A 16,300-nucleotide genomic window follows, 5' to 3' on the forward strand; every position below is an offset into this window, starting at 1 on the left:
TATATATATATATAGGTGCACCTGTGTTACGTACGTAGATAGATATTTACAATTGTTATACCCTTTTCTTGGATTGGCCCCTTTTTCATTATGTAATCTTCTTTTTTGTTGTTTTTTACATTTTTTGTTTTGAAGTCTATTTTGTCAGAGTATTGCTACTCCAGCTTTATTTTCATTTCTTATTCGCATGAAATGTCTTTTCCCATACCTTCACTTTCACTCTGTATGTCAATTTGATGTGAAATGGGTCATGGTTTTTAATCCATTCAGCCACCCTATGTCTTTTTATTAGAACATTTAATCCATTTACATGTAAATCATGATTGATAAGTATGTACGTTTACATTTTATTAATTGTTTTTTGGTTGGTTTTGTAGTCTCCTATTTCGTTCCTCTCTTGATCTCTTCCCTTGTGGTTTGCTGATTTCCTTTGTTCTTTTGTTTGGGTTCCTTTCTCTATATTTTGTGTATCTTTTATAGGTTTTTGATTTCTGGTTACCATGAGGTTTATGCATTTCATTCTATATTTATAGCCATTCATTTTAAGCTGATAGGCATTTATAGTCTCATATATTCTAAAAGGATAACATTTTTAACGCCACCAAGCTTTATGTTTTAATGTCATATTTTAGGTCTTTTCATTTTGTGTATTTCCTAACTACTCATGGTTTTCATAGAGTTGGTACTTTTGCCTTTTTACTTTTATTGTAGCTTTTAAATGTCTGTGTTTATTAAGTATTTGCCTTTACTTGTAGATTTTTTTTCCTTTCATATTGTTTTATTTCTGGTTATGGCCTTCCTTTTCTGTTTAAAGCAGACCCTTTAATATTTCTTGTAAAGCTGGTTTAATGTTGATGAGCTCCTTAAGTTTTTGCTTGTCTGGGAAACTCTTCATCTCTCACTTCAATTATGAATGATAACTTTGCTGGTGAAGTATTCTAGGTCGTGGGTTCCTTCCTTTCAGTACTTTAAATATGTCCTGCCACTCTCTTCTGCCAAGCAGTCAGCCTTATGGGGTTTCCCTTGTATGTGACTTGTTTTCTTCTTGCTGCCTTTAAGATTGTCTCTTTAACTTTTGCTGTGTCTTGATGTGGGCCTCTTCAGGCTCACCTTGTTTAGGACTCTCGTGCTTCCTGGATCTGGGTGTCTGCTTCCTTCCCCAGGTTAGGGAAGTTTTCAGCCATTACTTCTTCAAATAAACTTTCTGCTCCTTTTTTTCTCCTTCTGGGATTCCTGTAATGTAAATATTTGTGCGCTTGATGTTGTCTCAGAGGTCCCTTAAACTGTATTCAATTTTTAAGTTCTTTTTTCTGTTTTGATTGTTTGATTTCCACTAGTCTGTCTTCCAGGTGGCTGATCCATTCTTTTGTGTTAACCTGTTGTCAATTCCTTCTATTGTATTTTTCATTTCAGTTATTGTATTCTTCAGCCCTGCCTGGTTCTTTGTTACACTTTCTAACTCTGTCAAAGTTCACCCCAAGTTCTTTTATTCTGCTCTGAAGTTCAGTGAGCATCCTTATGACCATTTCTTTGAATTCTTTATCAGGTAAATTCCTTATCTCCATTTCATTAGTGTTTTTTTCTGGGGATTTTTCTTGTTCATTTTCTCATTTTGTTTGATTTTCTATGTTTGTTAATATGAATTAGACAAAATAGCTATCTCTTGTAGTCCTGAAAATGTGGCCTTGTGTAGAAGCAACCTCTGTGCAGGCTGTGCGCACCAGGTGGGTTTGGCAGGCCAGTGGGAGTCATTCGGGTGCTGACCTGCCAGGCTGATGTGGCTCCGGGTGGGGAGGCCAGGTGTGTGTGGTGACAACTCTTGCTTGATCCTTTTGTTCAGAGCCAAAATGGGCCCCGAATGGTGTGGCTGGGGACACGCTATGGCAACCTTGCAGGTAGGCCAGAGCGCCTGGATAGAGTCCCACTTGTCCTATGGAGGTGATGGAGGTGGAGGAGGACACAAACGATGGAGCTCACTGGCCTCTCCAAACCTGGAGAACTCCTGTAGATGATGGATGGCTCTTGCAGGTCCCCAACTTCTCTCACAGTTTCTCCATGACTGCCCTCTGTTGTCTCATGAGGAGCTGCTCTCTGTATGTGGGCATGTGTCTCAGTGTGCTCCATAGAGGGAAGCCCAGCATCCCTGCTGCTGCCATCTTGGACCTTTCTTTTTTTTTTAAAAAAAAGAAACTACTTTCAATCATTGGTACTTTCATTTGCAAAAATTACTTGGAGCGTATCTCGCAACTGCTTATAACAAACTACTGTCTGGATTGAGGCAACAGGATTGAGAGCCTGAGTCCACACTCAAGAGGACCTGCTAGAAAAGATTCAGATTCAACTTTGAAATGGTGGTCGCTACTATTAATTTCGATACCTCTCAAAGGCCCCCATCATCCGCCAGTGTGTCTGTTGATCCCCAACCTTTTGGCACCAGGGACCAATGCTCCTATAAGAATCTAACACCTGATGAACTGAGGTGGAGCTGAGGCGGTGATGCTAGCACTGGGGAGTGGCTGCAAATACAGATGAAGCTCCACTTCCTCACCCGCCACTCATCTCTCCTGCTGTGCAGCACTATCAGTATGGTCCATGGCCCGGGGGTTGGGGACCCCTGATGTAAATCACTTAACTCTGTTATTTTTTGAGGATCATCTATCTCAAAAAAGATGAGAAAGCTGGGATCCTGGGTCCATTTTTCTCTGCTCCTCTGGAAGTTCCCACAGGGCAGGGACTGTGTCTGATGTCTCTTGTGTCCATGGTGCTTAGCACCCTGTAGGTGATCTGGATGTTTGTAAAAGATACTTAGAGACCCAGGGTTCTGTACTTGTCTTCAGTGTACAGCCTTGACAAAGAAGAAGGTCACTGAGCAAAGAACACAAGCTAGCCACCACAGTGGCACTAGAGTACTCCACCCTTTCATGTGTGAGCCAGTGAGGTTGGGTAGCAAGTAGGGGAATCCGCTCCAGCAGCCAGCATTTCCTTTTCCACGAGACCTTTGTTAGGACCAAGAGATCTGCAGAAGTGGAGCAAGAAAGCAGGTCCAATCAGGTGTGGCTTTTGATTCAAGCCTCTCTCTCCACAGGCTGCTGAGAAGGGTCACATGGACATCTGCTCCCTCCTATTACAACACAGCCCAGCCCTGAAGGCCGTCCGAGATCGGAAGGCACGACTAGCATGTGACCTGCTACCCTGCAACAGTGACCTGCAGGACCTGCTAGCCAGCTGAATCACCACCCTTCTGCTTCAGGCTGCCATGCAAGGGTACACAGACGAGGTCTTCACACCCCTGGCTTGGTCAGCATTTATGGTGCAGGGTGGGAAACTGAGGCCCACACACCCATTTTGGCCACTGGAAGTAAGGGAGTATATTTGATGGGGCTGCAAGTGCTGAAGCCTGGACAGATGCTGCTGCTGCTCTAAATGAGTTCAGGTGGAACCATCTATCTGTTTGGAAAAAATAAAGTTCTATCCTTACCTCATCTCACGTACAAAATTAAATTTCGAGTAGATTTAAAGACCTAAATTAAAAAACACAAAATGATGTATTAGAAGAAGCTATGGAATATATGAAACAAAAGCTGCTTTCTAGCCGAGTGACCCTGGCGAAAGTCACTTTACCCATCTGTCCCCGTTTCCTCATCTGTAAAATGAGAAAGATTATATAGTAGGCCCCTCCAAGGCATCGTGGGGATTAAATGGGTGGGTAGATGGCAAGCACCACAGAGGGTACCTAGCACGTTATGAGCAATGTGTCAGAGCGTTCATATCCTCAAAACCTGATCAGCACTTGTTTTTTAAACCATAATCTTTTTTATCAATTTGATAGATTTAAAAATGCTGTTGCTTTATTTTGCATTACTGATTATTAGTGAGGCTGAACACCTGTCTTCTGTGAACTTCCTGTTTATCCCCTTTTTCCTATTAAATTTTTTTTCTTTTTATTGATTTATAGTTTATCCTGGACAGTGATCCTATGTTTTATATATGTACATATATTTCTCCCCCCACTCCACTCTTTCATTTTGTCACTTGTCTTCGTTGGTATCTGTGGAAATTGGTATAGCCACTTGTAGATGGCAGTATCTATTAAAATTTAAGTGAACATGGCCAATAATTTGATTTTTCTGTAGCTACCTAGAGAAATATTCATCCATGTCAACAAAGATGGCTTTTCACAGAGGCGTTTACAAAGATGTGCATGGGATGTAATGTAAAAAAAAGCGGGGGAGCTGACCAGGGCCCCCCCGATAGCCCATGTCGTGTGAGTGTGCTGTGACGGAATGGTCTGCTGATGGGGGAGCCTTCTGGGTGGTGGGTAGTGTGATGCCTCGTAAAGCATGTCTGTAGACATGTCTGCACAGAATTATAGATAAGAGCAGAGATGTAGCAAACTGTGCCCGTGGTTCCCTGGCCACTGTGGTGGAAGTGTTTAGGGGATCGTCTTGAGCTTTATTTGCTATGTTTGGATTTTTTTACGAGGAGTAATTTTTTTGTAAGTCAGTTAATACTAGTGAGTTTCATGTGGAAGAAACTTTTTTTTGCTGAGAATTTCAGATGAAACCTGTCCGGGAGCGTAGAGTTGGAGGCAGTGGTGGACAGAGGCCAGAGCTCACGTCAGACTTCTCCTGTCTGCTCACCTCACTGGAGTCTAGGCTGCCCTTCCCTTCCTTTAACCAAAGGCGAGAAGCCCTTTAACAAGACACCCCGAGGCGTGAGGACTGAGTTTGTTTAAAAAGCTCTGTCTCAGAATTGGCAAGTGCTTACCACACCAGCCAGCCAACTGTGGGGGAAGACTGTTGGCAGCCCTTAGGGCCCGGGGCTGTCCTTGACCCGCAGTCCCCTCTCATTTTGGTCATCTCTGCTCATATTGCTCCGATTCTGGAGTCTTATTTACTGGCTATCAGATTTCTTTTCAAAGGTCAAGGTAAAGTTCAAGGCACAGCTTTCTAAAGGGCATGTTGGCATCTTAGGAAGAATTAGGAAGATTGACTGTAGCTTGTGGCGGGTTGCTTTGTGATGGAATTAATGGTTAATATTGTGTGCTTGGCCTTGGAGCAGATGTCTGCCTGACTTTCCTCATGGAAGGGCACACCTCACGCCCAGGAGAGCACCTGGCAGAGACCCGCACATGGGTCATGGAGGGGTCTTCAAGGCCTGAGGTGCTCTCTACAGGCTGGACTTGGCCCCTGATGTAGGAGTTTAATACGCTGGCCCTCAGAGTGGTGAGGGAGAAGTAGGGGCACCTGGGAAGGAAGCCACCAAGCATAGGGGGCAGCCTTGAAAGTGGCTGGTAGCTGGGGAGTCCATTGAAACGCAGTTCCTCCTGTGGGAGCTGTGAGGGTTCCTGGGGCGGAGGTTAGCCTCCTGGCCCTATCCTCCCAGTCCTCTAGGGATTAGGCTGGGCCTCTCGGGGTCTCAGGTGGCCTGACCTAAGCGACGTAGAGGCTCACACTTGACTCTTTCACAAATGGTGTCTAGACTTAGGAGGGTGGGAACTGTTCCCCCCTGAATGCAGGCCAGTACCCAGGCAGCGCTGGGCAGGTGGGGGGTGGCACACGTGCAGGATATGCATGTCTGAAGATGCACCTGACACTGCTCAGGACAGCCCCTCCTGCCCCTGTGGGCTGCAGGCCCATGCTGGTATTTTGGTGGGTGTGACAGAGCCACAGAGTCATCTGACCCAAGCAAGCATAAGCCTCTGTCCTGCCCTGCCTGTCTCCAGGAGACAGCTCCCCCATAAAAGGGCTCACAGTTCAGCTCCCCTCACTGGGGGAATTGAGAGCAGGGGGGACCATGGATGTTGTTAGTGTCCAGCAGTTGGTAAGGATGTGGGCAGATGGGCGGGAGGCTGGGCAGTCATCTGGGCTGAACAAGTTGGGCAGGCAGGTCCTGTGGTCTGGGATCCAGTTTTTTGGAGCAGAAATGCACGGTTCTTGTCGGTCTACCAGGTTCTTAATGCAGTGGTGGAAAAGGGGGTGACATGAGGGCACAAGAGGGAAACTAGGTGGGAAAGATGGTGGGTAGTGGTGACATGAAAATCTTGGAATTTAGGGATTTTTGTCCTGGACTGTGATGGCAAAAGAAGAACAGGAAGTGGCAAGTTACCTTGGAAGGCACACGCGTGGCTGGGTCTAGGTTTAGCTCAACACCTGGGAAAGCTATTGCTCTGGTAATGGGCCTGGCTGCCTTTGTTGGGGAGGGAGAGGAAGGGCGCCTTTGAGTTCCCTGGGCATTGAAAGGAACGGTGTGACATCAGTGACACCTTGGGAAATGTTTTTGGTGAGGTGGGGCGTGGGAGGCCCAGGATGTCACAATGCCTGGCTGGTCCCAGCAGGTAGAGCCTCAGCAGGATGGGCTATAGGGCACAAGTGTTAGGTCACCAGCATTTGAAAGGGAACACGGTTCCATGGCCAGAGGCCCCAGGCTCTACCACCCTGGCATTTCAGCTTCTCTGCCCCACAGCACGCTCATTCCTCAGTGTTTCCAGCCCCTGGCATCCTTGGGGTGGGCCAGGGAGGGAGAGCAGAATGGAGTGTTGTGCGGCGGGTTCTACCCAAGCCTGGCTCTGTGAGGGCAGTGCTAGTTCCAAAAGAACAGCCTCCTGAAGAGCCAAGATTTGAACCAAGGGGTTCTGAATTTTACCCAGGAGGCATCTCTTCTGTCCCTTGAGCTTGGGGTCAGGTGGCAGTTGTGGCATGATCTGGTAGGAATGCAAGGTCAGCAACCCCTGAGGGAAGTTGAGGTGTCATATGTCCTGAACTCCCCTGGACATGGGCCCAGTGATATAAATAGATATGGGGTCATGTCCCTGACCCTGTGTCCTTACTGTCAGGAAAGGGAAGTGGCAGCTGCTGAGAGCCAGCAGCAACCTTGAGCATCAGGAAGCATGCCAACACCACTGGCCCAGAAGCTTTGAGAAGGGTCAGGTGGCTTTCAAACCACCAACCTGTGTCGGTCAGCTTTTGTCAGGACACCCACTGCACAGCTGCATTCTCTAATGTTCCTCCTGGTTTCTTCTTGATCCTTGCCCTGTCCCTCCAGGTAAGTGGAGTAAGAAAGAAAAGGAAGGAGTTGGGATGTGGCCATGGAGTCCCTGGACCCGGAGGCTGGCCCAGCGGCTGCAGGCAGGGGCCCCAGGAGGCCGAGGCCCGGGAGAGGCAGAAAGCAGAGGAGGAGAAGAGGCGGAGGGTGAGTGAGGGGCCGGGCAGGCGAGAGAGACGGGACTGGAACGAGCCTTCCCCCAGGCCCCGTGACCACAGCTAATGGCTGGTATGGTCTTTTCTACCTCCTGTCCAGCTTGAGAAATTTAACAGTTCCAGATTTAATCTGGAGAACCTGGCGTACTTGGAAAACTTGATTCAAAGACAAAGGGAAAAACGACGGAAGCGCAGAGTCCCCCCCAGGGCACCCGAGCCCTTGGTCAAGGTGGGTGTGGAGCTGGGCGATGGGGGCATTTGCCCAGGACTGGAGGTCCTGTCCTGGTGGGAGGCCAGAGTAGAGACTGATGGCCACACCCACACAGCAGCACCTGATGTCCACCCCAGAGACCTCCCACCCACCCATATGTGGTCACTGGGGTGGTACCAGGCTCGGCTCAAATAGTTCTGAGGCTGGAGTCTGACATCAGGTTGGGGGTGCCCCTTCTGAGGCCATGAGGGAGGGTCTGTCCTGGGTCCTGGGGGTTGGCAGCAAAGTTCAGTGTTTCTTGGCTTGTGGACACGTCACCCCAATCGTTGCCTCCATGTTCACATAGCTTCCTCCCTGTGCATCTCTCTCTCCAAATGTCCCCTTCCAATAAGGACACCAGTCAGATTAGGGCCCAGCCTATTCCAGTATGACCTCATCGTAACTAATTACAGCTACAGTGACTATTTCCAAACAAGCTCATGTTCTGAGGTCTAGAGTCAGGATTCAGCATGTAAATTTGGGGAGCACAAGCTAACCAATAACCCCTGCTCCCCCACCAATGCCTGTTCACTCAGAATCTCTTGGGGGTGGGTTTTTAAAAACCTATTTGTACAAGCTAACAGCATCTCTGTAGGGACACCATGGCGGGGCTGGTGAAGTAGTGACGGCCTGGAGGACTGCAGCTTGGGGAGTGATTTTACCTTGCCCTTAACTTACCCAGCCACAGCCCCAGGCCCAGCTAGAGCCCATGGACCTGCACACATTCCTGAAGGCAGCTGCTGAGAACCAAGAGGCTCTGATTGACAAATACCTGACAGATGGAGGGGACCCCAATGCCCATGACAAGGTAGGGTGGCAGGCCGATCAGACAGCAGCTCAGCAATAGGACACTGTCCTCAGCATGCTCTCCCTAACCTGCGGGCCCAGGGCTTTTCTACTCTATGGGGCGTGAGTTCCCAGGTGCCTCCTGAGCCTGGAGGGAGGGGCCCTTCGTGTGATGAGGGAGCCGGCAGCACCGGGACCGGGGTCAGGGGGTGAGACCTTGAGGTGTGGCCATGTTCCCTCTGCCTAACCAACCTCCCATCTCCACCACCAGCTGCACCGCACAGCCTTGCGCTGGGCCTGTCTGAAGGGTCATGGCCAGCTTGTGAATAAGCTGTTGGAGATGGGGGCTGCTGTGGACGCCCATGACTTGGTAAGAACTGGGGAAGGCCTGTTCCCCTAGCAGGCGCCCTGCCCAGTGTGCCGTGCGCCGCAGGGCTTTGGCGGTTTTGCTTTGCAGCTGGACAGAACACCTGTGTTTCTGGGCCTGCCGTGGAGGGCACCTGGACATCCTCAAACAGCTGCTTAACCAGGGGGCACAGATCAACTCCAGGGACAAGGTGAGGACACACCATGGGGGCTCTGTCAGGAGCAGGCGGCATCACTCGGGGCTGACACTGCTCCCAAAGGAAGCACAGCACTTTGAGGCTGGGCTTGGGCCTCTCCACTCAGGAGCCACGGCAGCTCTCACTCGCCCCTCAGATCTGGAGCACGCCGCTGCATGTGGCCGTGGGCATGGGACACTGTGAGTGCCTGGAACACCTCATCGCATGTGGAGCCCGCATTGATGCACAGGACAAGGTAGGAGCTTGCTCTGGCAGTTTCAGCATGGCACAGTGACTATGAGGGAGCCTGAGCTCAGTGACAGCACCTGCTGACGCAACTCTTTCCAGGGCTGGGGAGGTTAGAAGGGTGATGTCCTTTTAAAACATTTTTATGGTGACATTGGTTAACAAAATCCAGTAAGTTTCAGGTATACAATTTAACAGTAAGGTGCATATATATGTATATTTATATACATGTATGTGTATATATATATACACACACACATATGTGTGTGTGTGTGTGTGTGTGTGTGTATACATATAGTTAATTTGCATTGTGTTCACTGCCCAACATCCCTTCTTGAAAGGAAGGAGACACAGCACTCCACAAGGCTGTGCGGCATGGCCACTACAGAGCCATGAAGGTGCTGCTGCTCTATGGGGCTCAGCTAGGCGTGCAGAACCAGGTGAGTCCCCAAGGCCCTGGGCTCTGCACCGGAGTGGCTGGGGTGCCTGAGAGGAGGACTAACCCAGCATCTTGTCCCCAGGCTTCTGTGACCCCGGTGCAGCTGGCACGAGACTGGCAGCAGAGCATCCGGGAGGCTCTGCAGGCCCATCTGGAACACCCTCGCACCTGGTGCTGACGGCCAGCCTGCAGGGCCACTCACAGCTACCATTCCGTCCCTGTGTCCTCACATCCCTCTGGTTCTGACCTTCAGCCTCCGGGGAGTGGCTCAGAGCCCTAGCCCCATCTGGCTTCACGTTTCAAGGGAAACCCACTTCCTGCAAGTCGTAAGCTAGGAAAGGCTGATGCAGAACCCTAGGAGGACAGGAAACAAGGTCCAGACGAGGGACAGTGGAGTAGCCTGGGAACCCGGAATGGAGCTGAAGCCGTCATAAGCCCCCATCTAGGAACTGGCTTCTGCCCCTGCCTCCTCACAGGCATTCATTTCCTGTCGGGTAGTGACTCAGCTGACAGCTTACAGCTGCCATCCAGGCCACAGGCACAGGCATTTCTGGGACCGACGCCTTCAGGCGGGTTCTCAGGGACTCCCTATCAGCAGCAACCCTGGTGGCATCTGGAGTGGCTCTTGACAACCTTGGTCTCAGGGACTCTGGTGGTGGGTCTGGAGGGGGCTGCTCAGCGGGCCTGAGGCCCCACTACAGAAGCCCAGTATACACCTGGGTGCTGCAGGAACCCTGAGACTGAGGAGCAGGAGCCAATACTGCCTTTAGGGATCCCAGTGCCCACTGAGAACAGCTGTTCTTGTCAGCCAGCTGGTGGCTCTCCTTGTGGGAGAAGTGCATTGGGGTGGTGGCCCATGACCCTGTGTTGCCTCAGGCACCAACGCCGCCCTGGACCTGGGGCTTGAGACCCCACCTGGACCTACAGCCGCCCCACAGCCACTGAACAGTGATGCGTTTAGGACCCAACTTCAGACAAGCTCTCCTAACAGATCCTTCTTTCTGTCCTTTATGCTACAAGTTGTGCTGGTGTAGACATGCTTCTGGCAGGGCTGGGTCCTTAAATGCCAGAAAGTGAATCTTAAAGAATTTGGCCCTAAACAGAGCCATAGGCTGAGAGATGGGCTACAGATGAAGCATTAGCCCCTCTCACATACATAAGGCACCTGTTGATGCCCATGTGTAGCAGTTACTTTTAGTCTAACGTTGGTAGCCTTTTCAGGCCAAGAACAAGACTGGAATTTACTGTGCGAAAAAGCTAACTAGAGCCCCACACCTTCCCTTCCCACAGGCAGCCCCTGCCCTGTGGGGAGAGCAAGCGTTCACCCATAGGGCCATTGGAGAAATGGGTACTCTAGTCCATGGAGAAGACGACTCCCCATCTAGAAAGTGGGGACACAAAGTGACAAAAATACTTTTTATACACATCAATTTTAATTTTGTGTCAATTAAAATTGGTTGGTTATCCATCACAGCCAAGTCATCTGGGAGGGGCCAGGCCACCGGGCCCAAGGCCTCATCTTCCTCAGCAGCCAAGCGCAAGCCTGTTACCCTGCCACCTGACAGCAAAGTGGGCAGCGTGCAGTGGGCAGCCTAGGCACTTGGGCCCTGCACTCAAAGCATTTGCTCAGAGATGGGCAAGTTCAAAGAGCAGTGGTTCTCAGCCAGAAACACGGGAGAAAGTTTTAAAAGTCCTGATATACAGACAAGTCAGAATCCCTGGGGTGGGACCCAGGTGTCAACATTTTCATCCAGACCACAGGCTTGTCTATGTAGAAAAGCCTAAGGAATCTACAAAAACCACCAAGAGTAAGGGAGTTTAGTTTAGCAGGACCTCAGCATATAGAGCAGACACACAAACTCTACATATTAGCAATGACTGTGTGAACACCAAATTTAAACAGCACCACTTACAACTGCTCTTGAAATGAAATACTCAGGTGTAAAGCTAACAAAGCATGTATGCTAGCCACTACAAAGTGCTGATGGGTGAAATCAATGAAATTAGATCAAACAAGAATGCAATCAAGCAAGACTTACCGTATTTATGGGCTGGAAGAGGCAATATAGCAAAGATGTGAGTTCTATGATAAACAGGTTTAACGCAGTTCATGCCAAAATCCCAGCAAGATTTTTTGAGAACATAGGTAAGATTATTTTTAAATTTATAGCTAAAACAATTTTGAAAGAATCAAGAGTCTACCCAATTTAAAAATTTACTAAAGGCACACCTTAGTGACACTGGTTTCAGTTCCACATCTCAGCAATAAAGCAACACAACTCCTGTGAAGTGCAGTAAAACAAGGTCTGCCTGTGTACAGCTAAAGTAGTGACAGTGTGGTGCTGACAGAGGGATAGACATGAATCAGTGGAACAGATCACAACCCAGAAACGAAAATATACCCGATTTTTGACAAAGGTGCAAAAGTTAAGTCAATGGAGGAACAAAATGGGTCTGGAGCAGCCAGACACCTATAGGCTAAAAAAAGAATGATGTCAGCATCATGGAGTGAGAAGGCCCCTTGGTTTCTCCTTTTAAAGTTACAAGTCAAATAGCTATAATTCAACAAAAGATTCTCTGCTTAACGCACAAATGTCTGAGAGCCCACAGTGAGACTTCTTAAGGTGAGTGTATGGCGGCAAGCAGGAAGGCATGACAGGACAGACAGGGCCACAGATGTGGAATGGTGCCCGCCGTGGCCCCAGCTGACAGCAGCTGGGAAGTAAGGCTGCACTCCTCCCATGACAGCCTGGAGAGACAGAAGCAACATTCCTGAATAGCAGGTTCCAACTGGACCAAACCAAGCTATGACACAATATGACAGTCTGGTAGCAACAGCCTAGCAGCCACCATTACTAACAAAGTAAAGCCACGGACTTGTGACCACCCCCCCACCCCCCACCTACCCAGGAGACACCTTAGACAGTACAATATGGCTGGCACCTTCTGGTTATAAGGAGGCAGCATCAGGAACTCATAGGTCCAAAGTCCCATTGCCTGCCACATCTGTGTTACCATGGGATGGTACCCTGCAACCAAGGTGACCTGGACACAGGAGGACAGCCTCCTTGGGGACTACAGGGCATTTTCCATAACTGAGGCAACACTGCCCCACAGGTGCCAGTACAGCCAGTAGAGAAAACAAACCCTTGTGCTTTACCACCACCTACTGGAAAGCAAAAGACACGCCTACTCATCAACCTGCCATAAAAAGAGCTCAGCGCCTCATGATCAGGCAGAGAAACAGCCCACGAAGCACCACAAATAACCATGGTAACAAAGTAGCTCAGCAAGAAAATCCAGAACTGAACTCAAAGGCATGGAAGGCTGCAATTTAAATGATAGAGAATTCAGACTGCACAAAAAATTCCATGAGATACAAGAAAACTCAAAGGCAGTTCAGTGAGCTCAGGAATAAAAACAACAAACAAAAAGTACTTTACCAAAGAGATTGAAACTATAAAAAAGAACCAAACAAATTCTGGATCTGAAGAACTCAATAAATGACATGAAAAATGAATTAGAAAGCATTCATCCCAGATGGAAGAGAGAAGTAGCAAGCTCAAAAACAAATCTAAAAATTAGAACTGAGAGTTTAAAAAAATGAAAAAACTCTACAAGAACTACATGACTCCATCATAAAGAGCAGCATAAGCATAACAGGTATACCAGAAGACAAGCGAGGGAGGAGCGAACAGCATATGCAAACAACCAGTAAGAACTTACCAAACCTATAGAAAGAGCTGGGTCCTTGAATTCAAGAAGCTAACAGAAAAACGTACTTATCTCAGTGCAAAAAGACCTTCTCCGAGACATGTTATATTAAACTGTCAAAAATTAATGACAAAGGAATTCTCAAGGCAGCCAAGGGGGTAAAAGGCTGTAACCTACAAAGGAAACCCCATTATCATCAGATTTTTCAGCAGAAACCTTACAAGACAGGAAAGTGGAATGAAGTATTTAAAATATTGAAAAAAAAAAAAAGAAACCACCAGCCAAGAATATACCCAGCAAAGTTCTTTAGGTAGGAAAGAGAAATAAAGGCTTTTCCAGACATACAGAAGCTGAGAGGATTCACCACAAGACCTGCATTACAAAAGTGTTGAAAGGAGCTCATCTACCTGAGACAAAAGGGTAAAAGTGCACACAACTGTAAGATGACAGAAAGGAACGGGAAACAGCAACTCTTTCAGAATAGAATATTATAACACAAAGGTTAAAGAGAAAAAAACATTTTTTTAAAAGACTATGACTTCTGCAATTTGGAAATGAACACAGCATAAAAAAAGGTAACTTGTAATAATAAAAACTGAGGAGAGGGTAAAAAGACTGAACTTGCACAAGTGAATGAAGATGCAGTCAGAAGAAAAAGGACTATAGTATGAAACCTTTTACATAAACCTAAAATGGTAACCGCAAAAATAAAAATCTAGAGCTGAGGCTTGTAACCAAAAAAAAAAGGAAACAAAAACATAAAAAACCACTAAACAGAAACACAAGATAAAAGAAACAATGGAGACACAGAGCAACCAGAAAACAAGATAAAAAGACAACAGTAAGTAAGCCCTCTTCTATCAATGTCGCCCTGAATGTAAATGGAATGAACTCACTAATCAAAAGGCACAGAGGAGCAGGATGGATTAAAAAACAAGACCCAACTAGATGCTGCTTCAGGAGATCCAACTCGGCTACAAAGACACAGGCTCAGAGTGAAGGGGAGGAAAATGATACTCCAAGCAAATAGCATTCAGAGAAAAGTGGGTATAGCCATACTTATATCAGACAAAATAGATTTCAAGATTAAAAAAAAAAAGATGAGAGACAAAGATGGGCATTTTATAATGATAAAGGGGACATAATGCTTATCAACATATATACACCCACACTGGGAGCACCAAAATACGTAAAGCAACTATAACTAAAGGGAGAAACTGACAAAAATATACTAATGAATAGTAGCAGACCCCACTGACAGCAATGGATAGATCACCCAGACAAAGTCCGTGAGGAGATATCAGCCTTAAACGACACAACAGACCAAATGGACCAAAATGACAAAATATACATTCTCTTTAAGTACACATGGAACATTCTCAAAGAGACCATATGTTTGGGCACAAAACTAGTCTCAATAAATTTAAGAAGACTGAAATCACACCAAGCATATTTTCTGACCACAACCGTATAAAACTGGAAATTACAAGAAAGCTGGGAAAGCCACAGATATGTGAAGATTAAACAACATGCTCCTGAACAATGTTTGAGTAAAGAAGAAATAAAAGATCAAAAGATACAGAGACAAATGAAGGTGACAACACTGACATACCAAAACTTTGGTGATGCAGCAAAAGTGGAACTAAGACATTACAAGCCTACCTCAATAAACAAGAAAAATCTCAACCTAATATTACACTTTAAAGAACTAAACAAATGAAGCTCCTAGTAGAAGGAAGGAAATAATAAAAATTAAAGAAAAAATTTAACAAAGAACTGATTCTTTGAAAAGATAAAATTAAACCCCAAAAGACTAAGGAAAAAATAGAAAAAAAAACAAATAAAATTAGAAATAAAAGAGAAGTTACAACGAACGTGAGAAATACAAGAATACTATGAAAGGCTATACGCCACCAATTTGGATAACCTAGAAAAAAATGGACAAATTCTTAGATATATATAACCTTCCTAGACTGAACCAGGAAGAATTAGAAAACCTAAATAGACGGATCACTAATAAGGAAATGGAATCAGTAATCAAAAGCCTCCCGAAAAGCAAAAGTCCAGGACCAGACAACTTTACCAGTGAATTCTACCAAACATTCAGGAAAGATTTAATACCTTTTCTCAAACTTCCAAAAAACTGAAGAGTTTTAACACTTCCTAATTCATTTTATGATGCCAGCATTACCCTGATACCAAAATCAGGCAAGGGCAACACACACAGACAAAATTATAGGCCAATAACTCTAATGAACATAGATAAAAATCCTCAACAAAATACTAGCATATTGAATACAACACATTAGAAGGATCATATATCATGACCAAGAGGGGTTTATTCCAGGGAAGGAAGTTTCAACATACACAATGCAATGTGATATACCACGTAAACAAAATAAAGGATATGCACACATATTAATAGATGCAGAAAAAGCATTTGACAAGATACAACATCCATGTATGATTAAAATGCTCAATAAAACAGGTATAGAAGAAAAGCACTTCAAACATAAAGGCCACTTTTGACAAAACCTTAGCTAACATCATAATAGTGAAAAACAAAGTTTTTTCTGAGATCAGACAAGGATGCTTGGTCTCACCATTGTTATTCAGTAGTATTGGAAGTTCTATCCAAAGCAATCAGGCAAGAAAAAGCTATAAAAGGCATCCAGATTGGAATAAAGAAGTAAAACTGTCACTATTTGCAGATCACATGATACCATATACAGAAACCCCTAAAGACTCAACCAAATGACTATTTTTATAAACAAAGTTGCAGGACACAAATCAATACCCACATGTGGACATCTGACTTATGAGAGGGCACTACAGTCTGTGGGGAAAGACACATACTTGGTGCGTGGAACTAGAACACCTGGTTATCTGGGAAAAAATAAAGGATACTGAATAGTGCACACACATCAATTTCTGGTGTACTAGACATTTAAATGTGTGTGTGTATAGCTGGATAAATAACAGAGAATATCTTTATGACCATAGGATAGAGAGGAATTTACTGACACAAAACACCATAAAAGAAAATATTTGGTAAGTCTGACTACAGAAAAATTAAGAATGACTACTTGCCAAAAGACACAATAAGAATGATAAGCTAAACAAC

General features: G+C 46.1%; 2 protein-coding genes across 4 annotated transcripts in view; both read left to right on the forward strand.

The window, feature by feature from the left end:
• The window catches only part of ANKRD39 (ankyrin repeat domain 39), a 16,712-nt gene extending 9,651 nt beyond the window's left edge, over positions 1-7,061 (forward strand). For 2 of the 3 annotated variants that reach the window (XM_039872510.1, XM_039872512.1), the window contains exon 4: positions 3,086-4,114. In XM_039872510.1, coding sequence (XP_039728444.1) covers positions 3,086-3,229 — 144 coding nt within the window. In that variant the 3' untranslated portion in view covers positions 3,230-4,114. Of the gene's footprint in view, positions 1-3,085; positions 4,115-7,044 lie in introns of those variants that run through there. The other variant, XM_039872511.1, reaches the window with a different exon arrangement.
• ANKRD23 (ankyrin repeat domain 23) lies at positions 5,797-13,922 on the forward strand. Its single transcript, XM_039872638.1, is given in 11 exon segments — positions 5,797-5,823; positions 6,077-6,172; positions 7,045-7,191; positions 7,300-7,428; positions 8,132-8,257; positions 8,507-8,605; positions 8,693-8,710; positions 8,712-8,792; positions 8,935-9,033; positions 9,365-9,463; positions 9,545-13,922. Coding segments are annotated over 11 exon segments (1,017 nt in total). The 3' UTR covers positions 9,641-13,922.
• The last annotated feature ends 2,378 nt before the right edge of the window (positions 13,923-16,300 follow it).

This window comes from Pteropus medius, unplaced genomic scaffold (genome assembly GCF_902729225.1).
Source record: "Pteropus medius unplaced genomic scaffold, Ma_sr-lr_union100, whole genome shotgun sequence".
NCBI lineage: Eukaryota > Metazoa > Chordata > Mammalia > Chiroptera > Pteropodidae > Pteropus > Pteropus medius.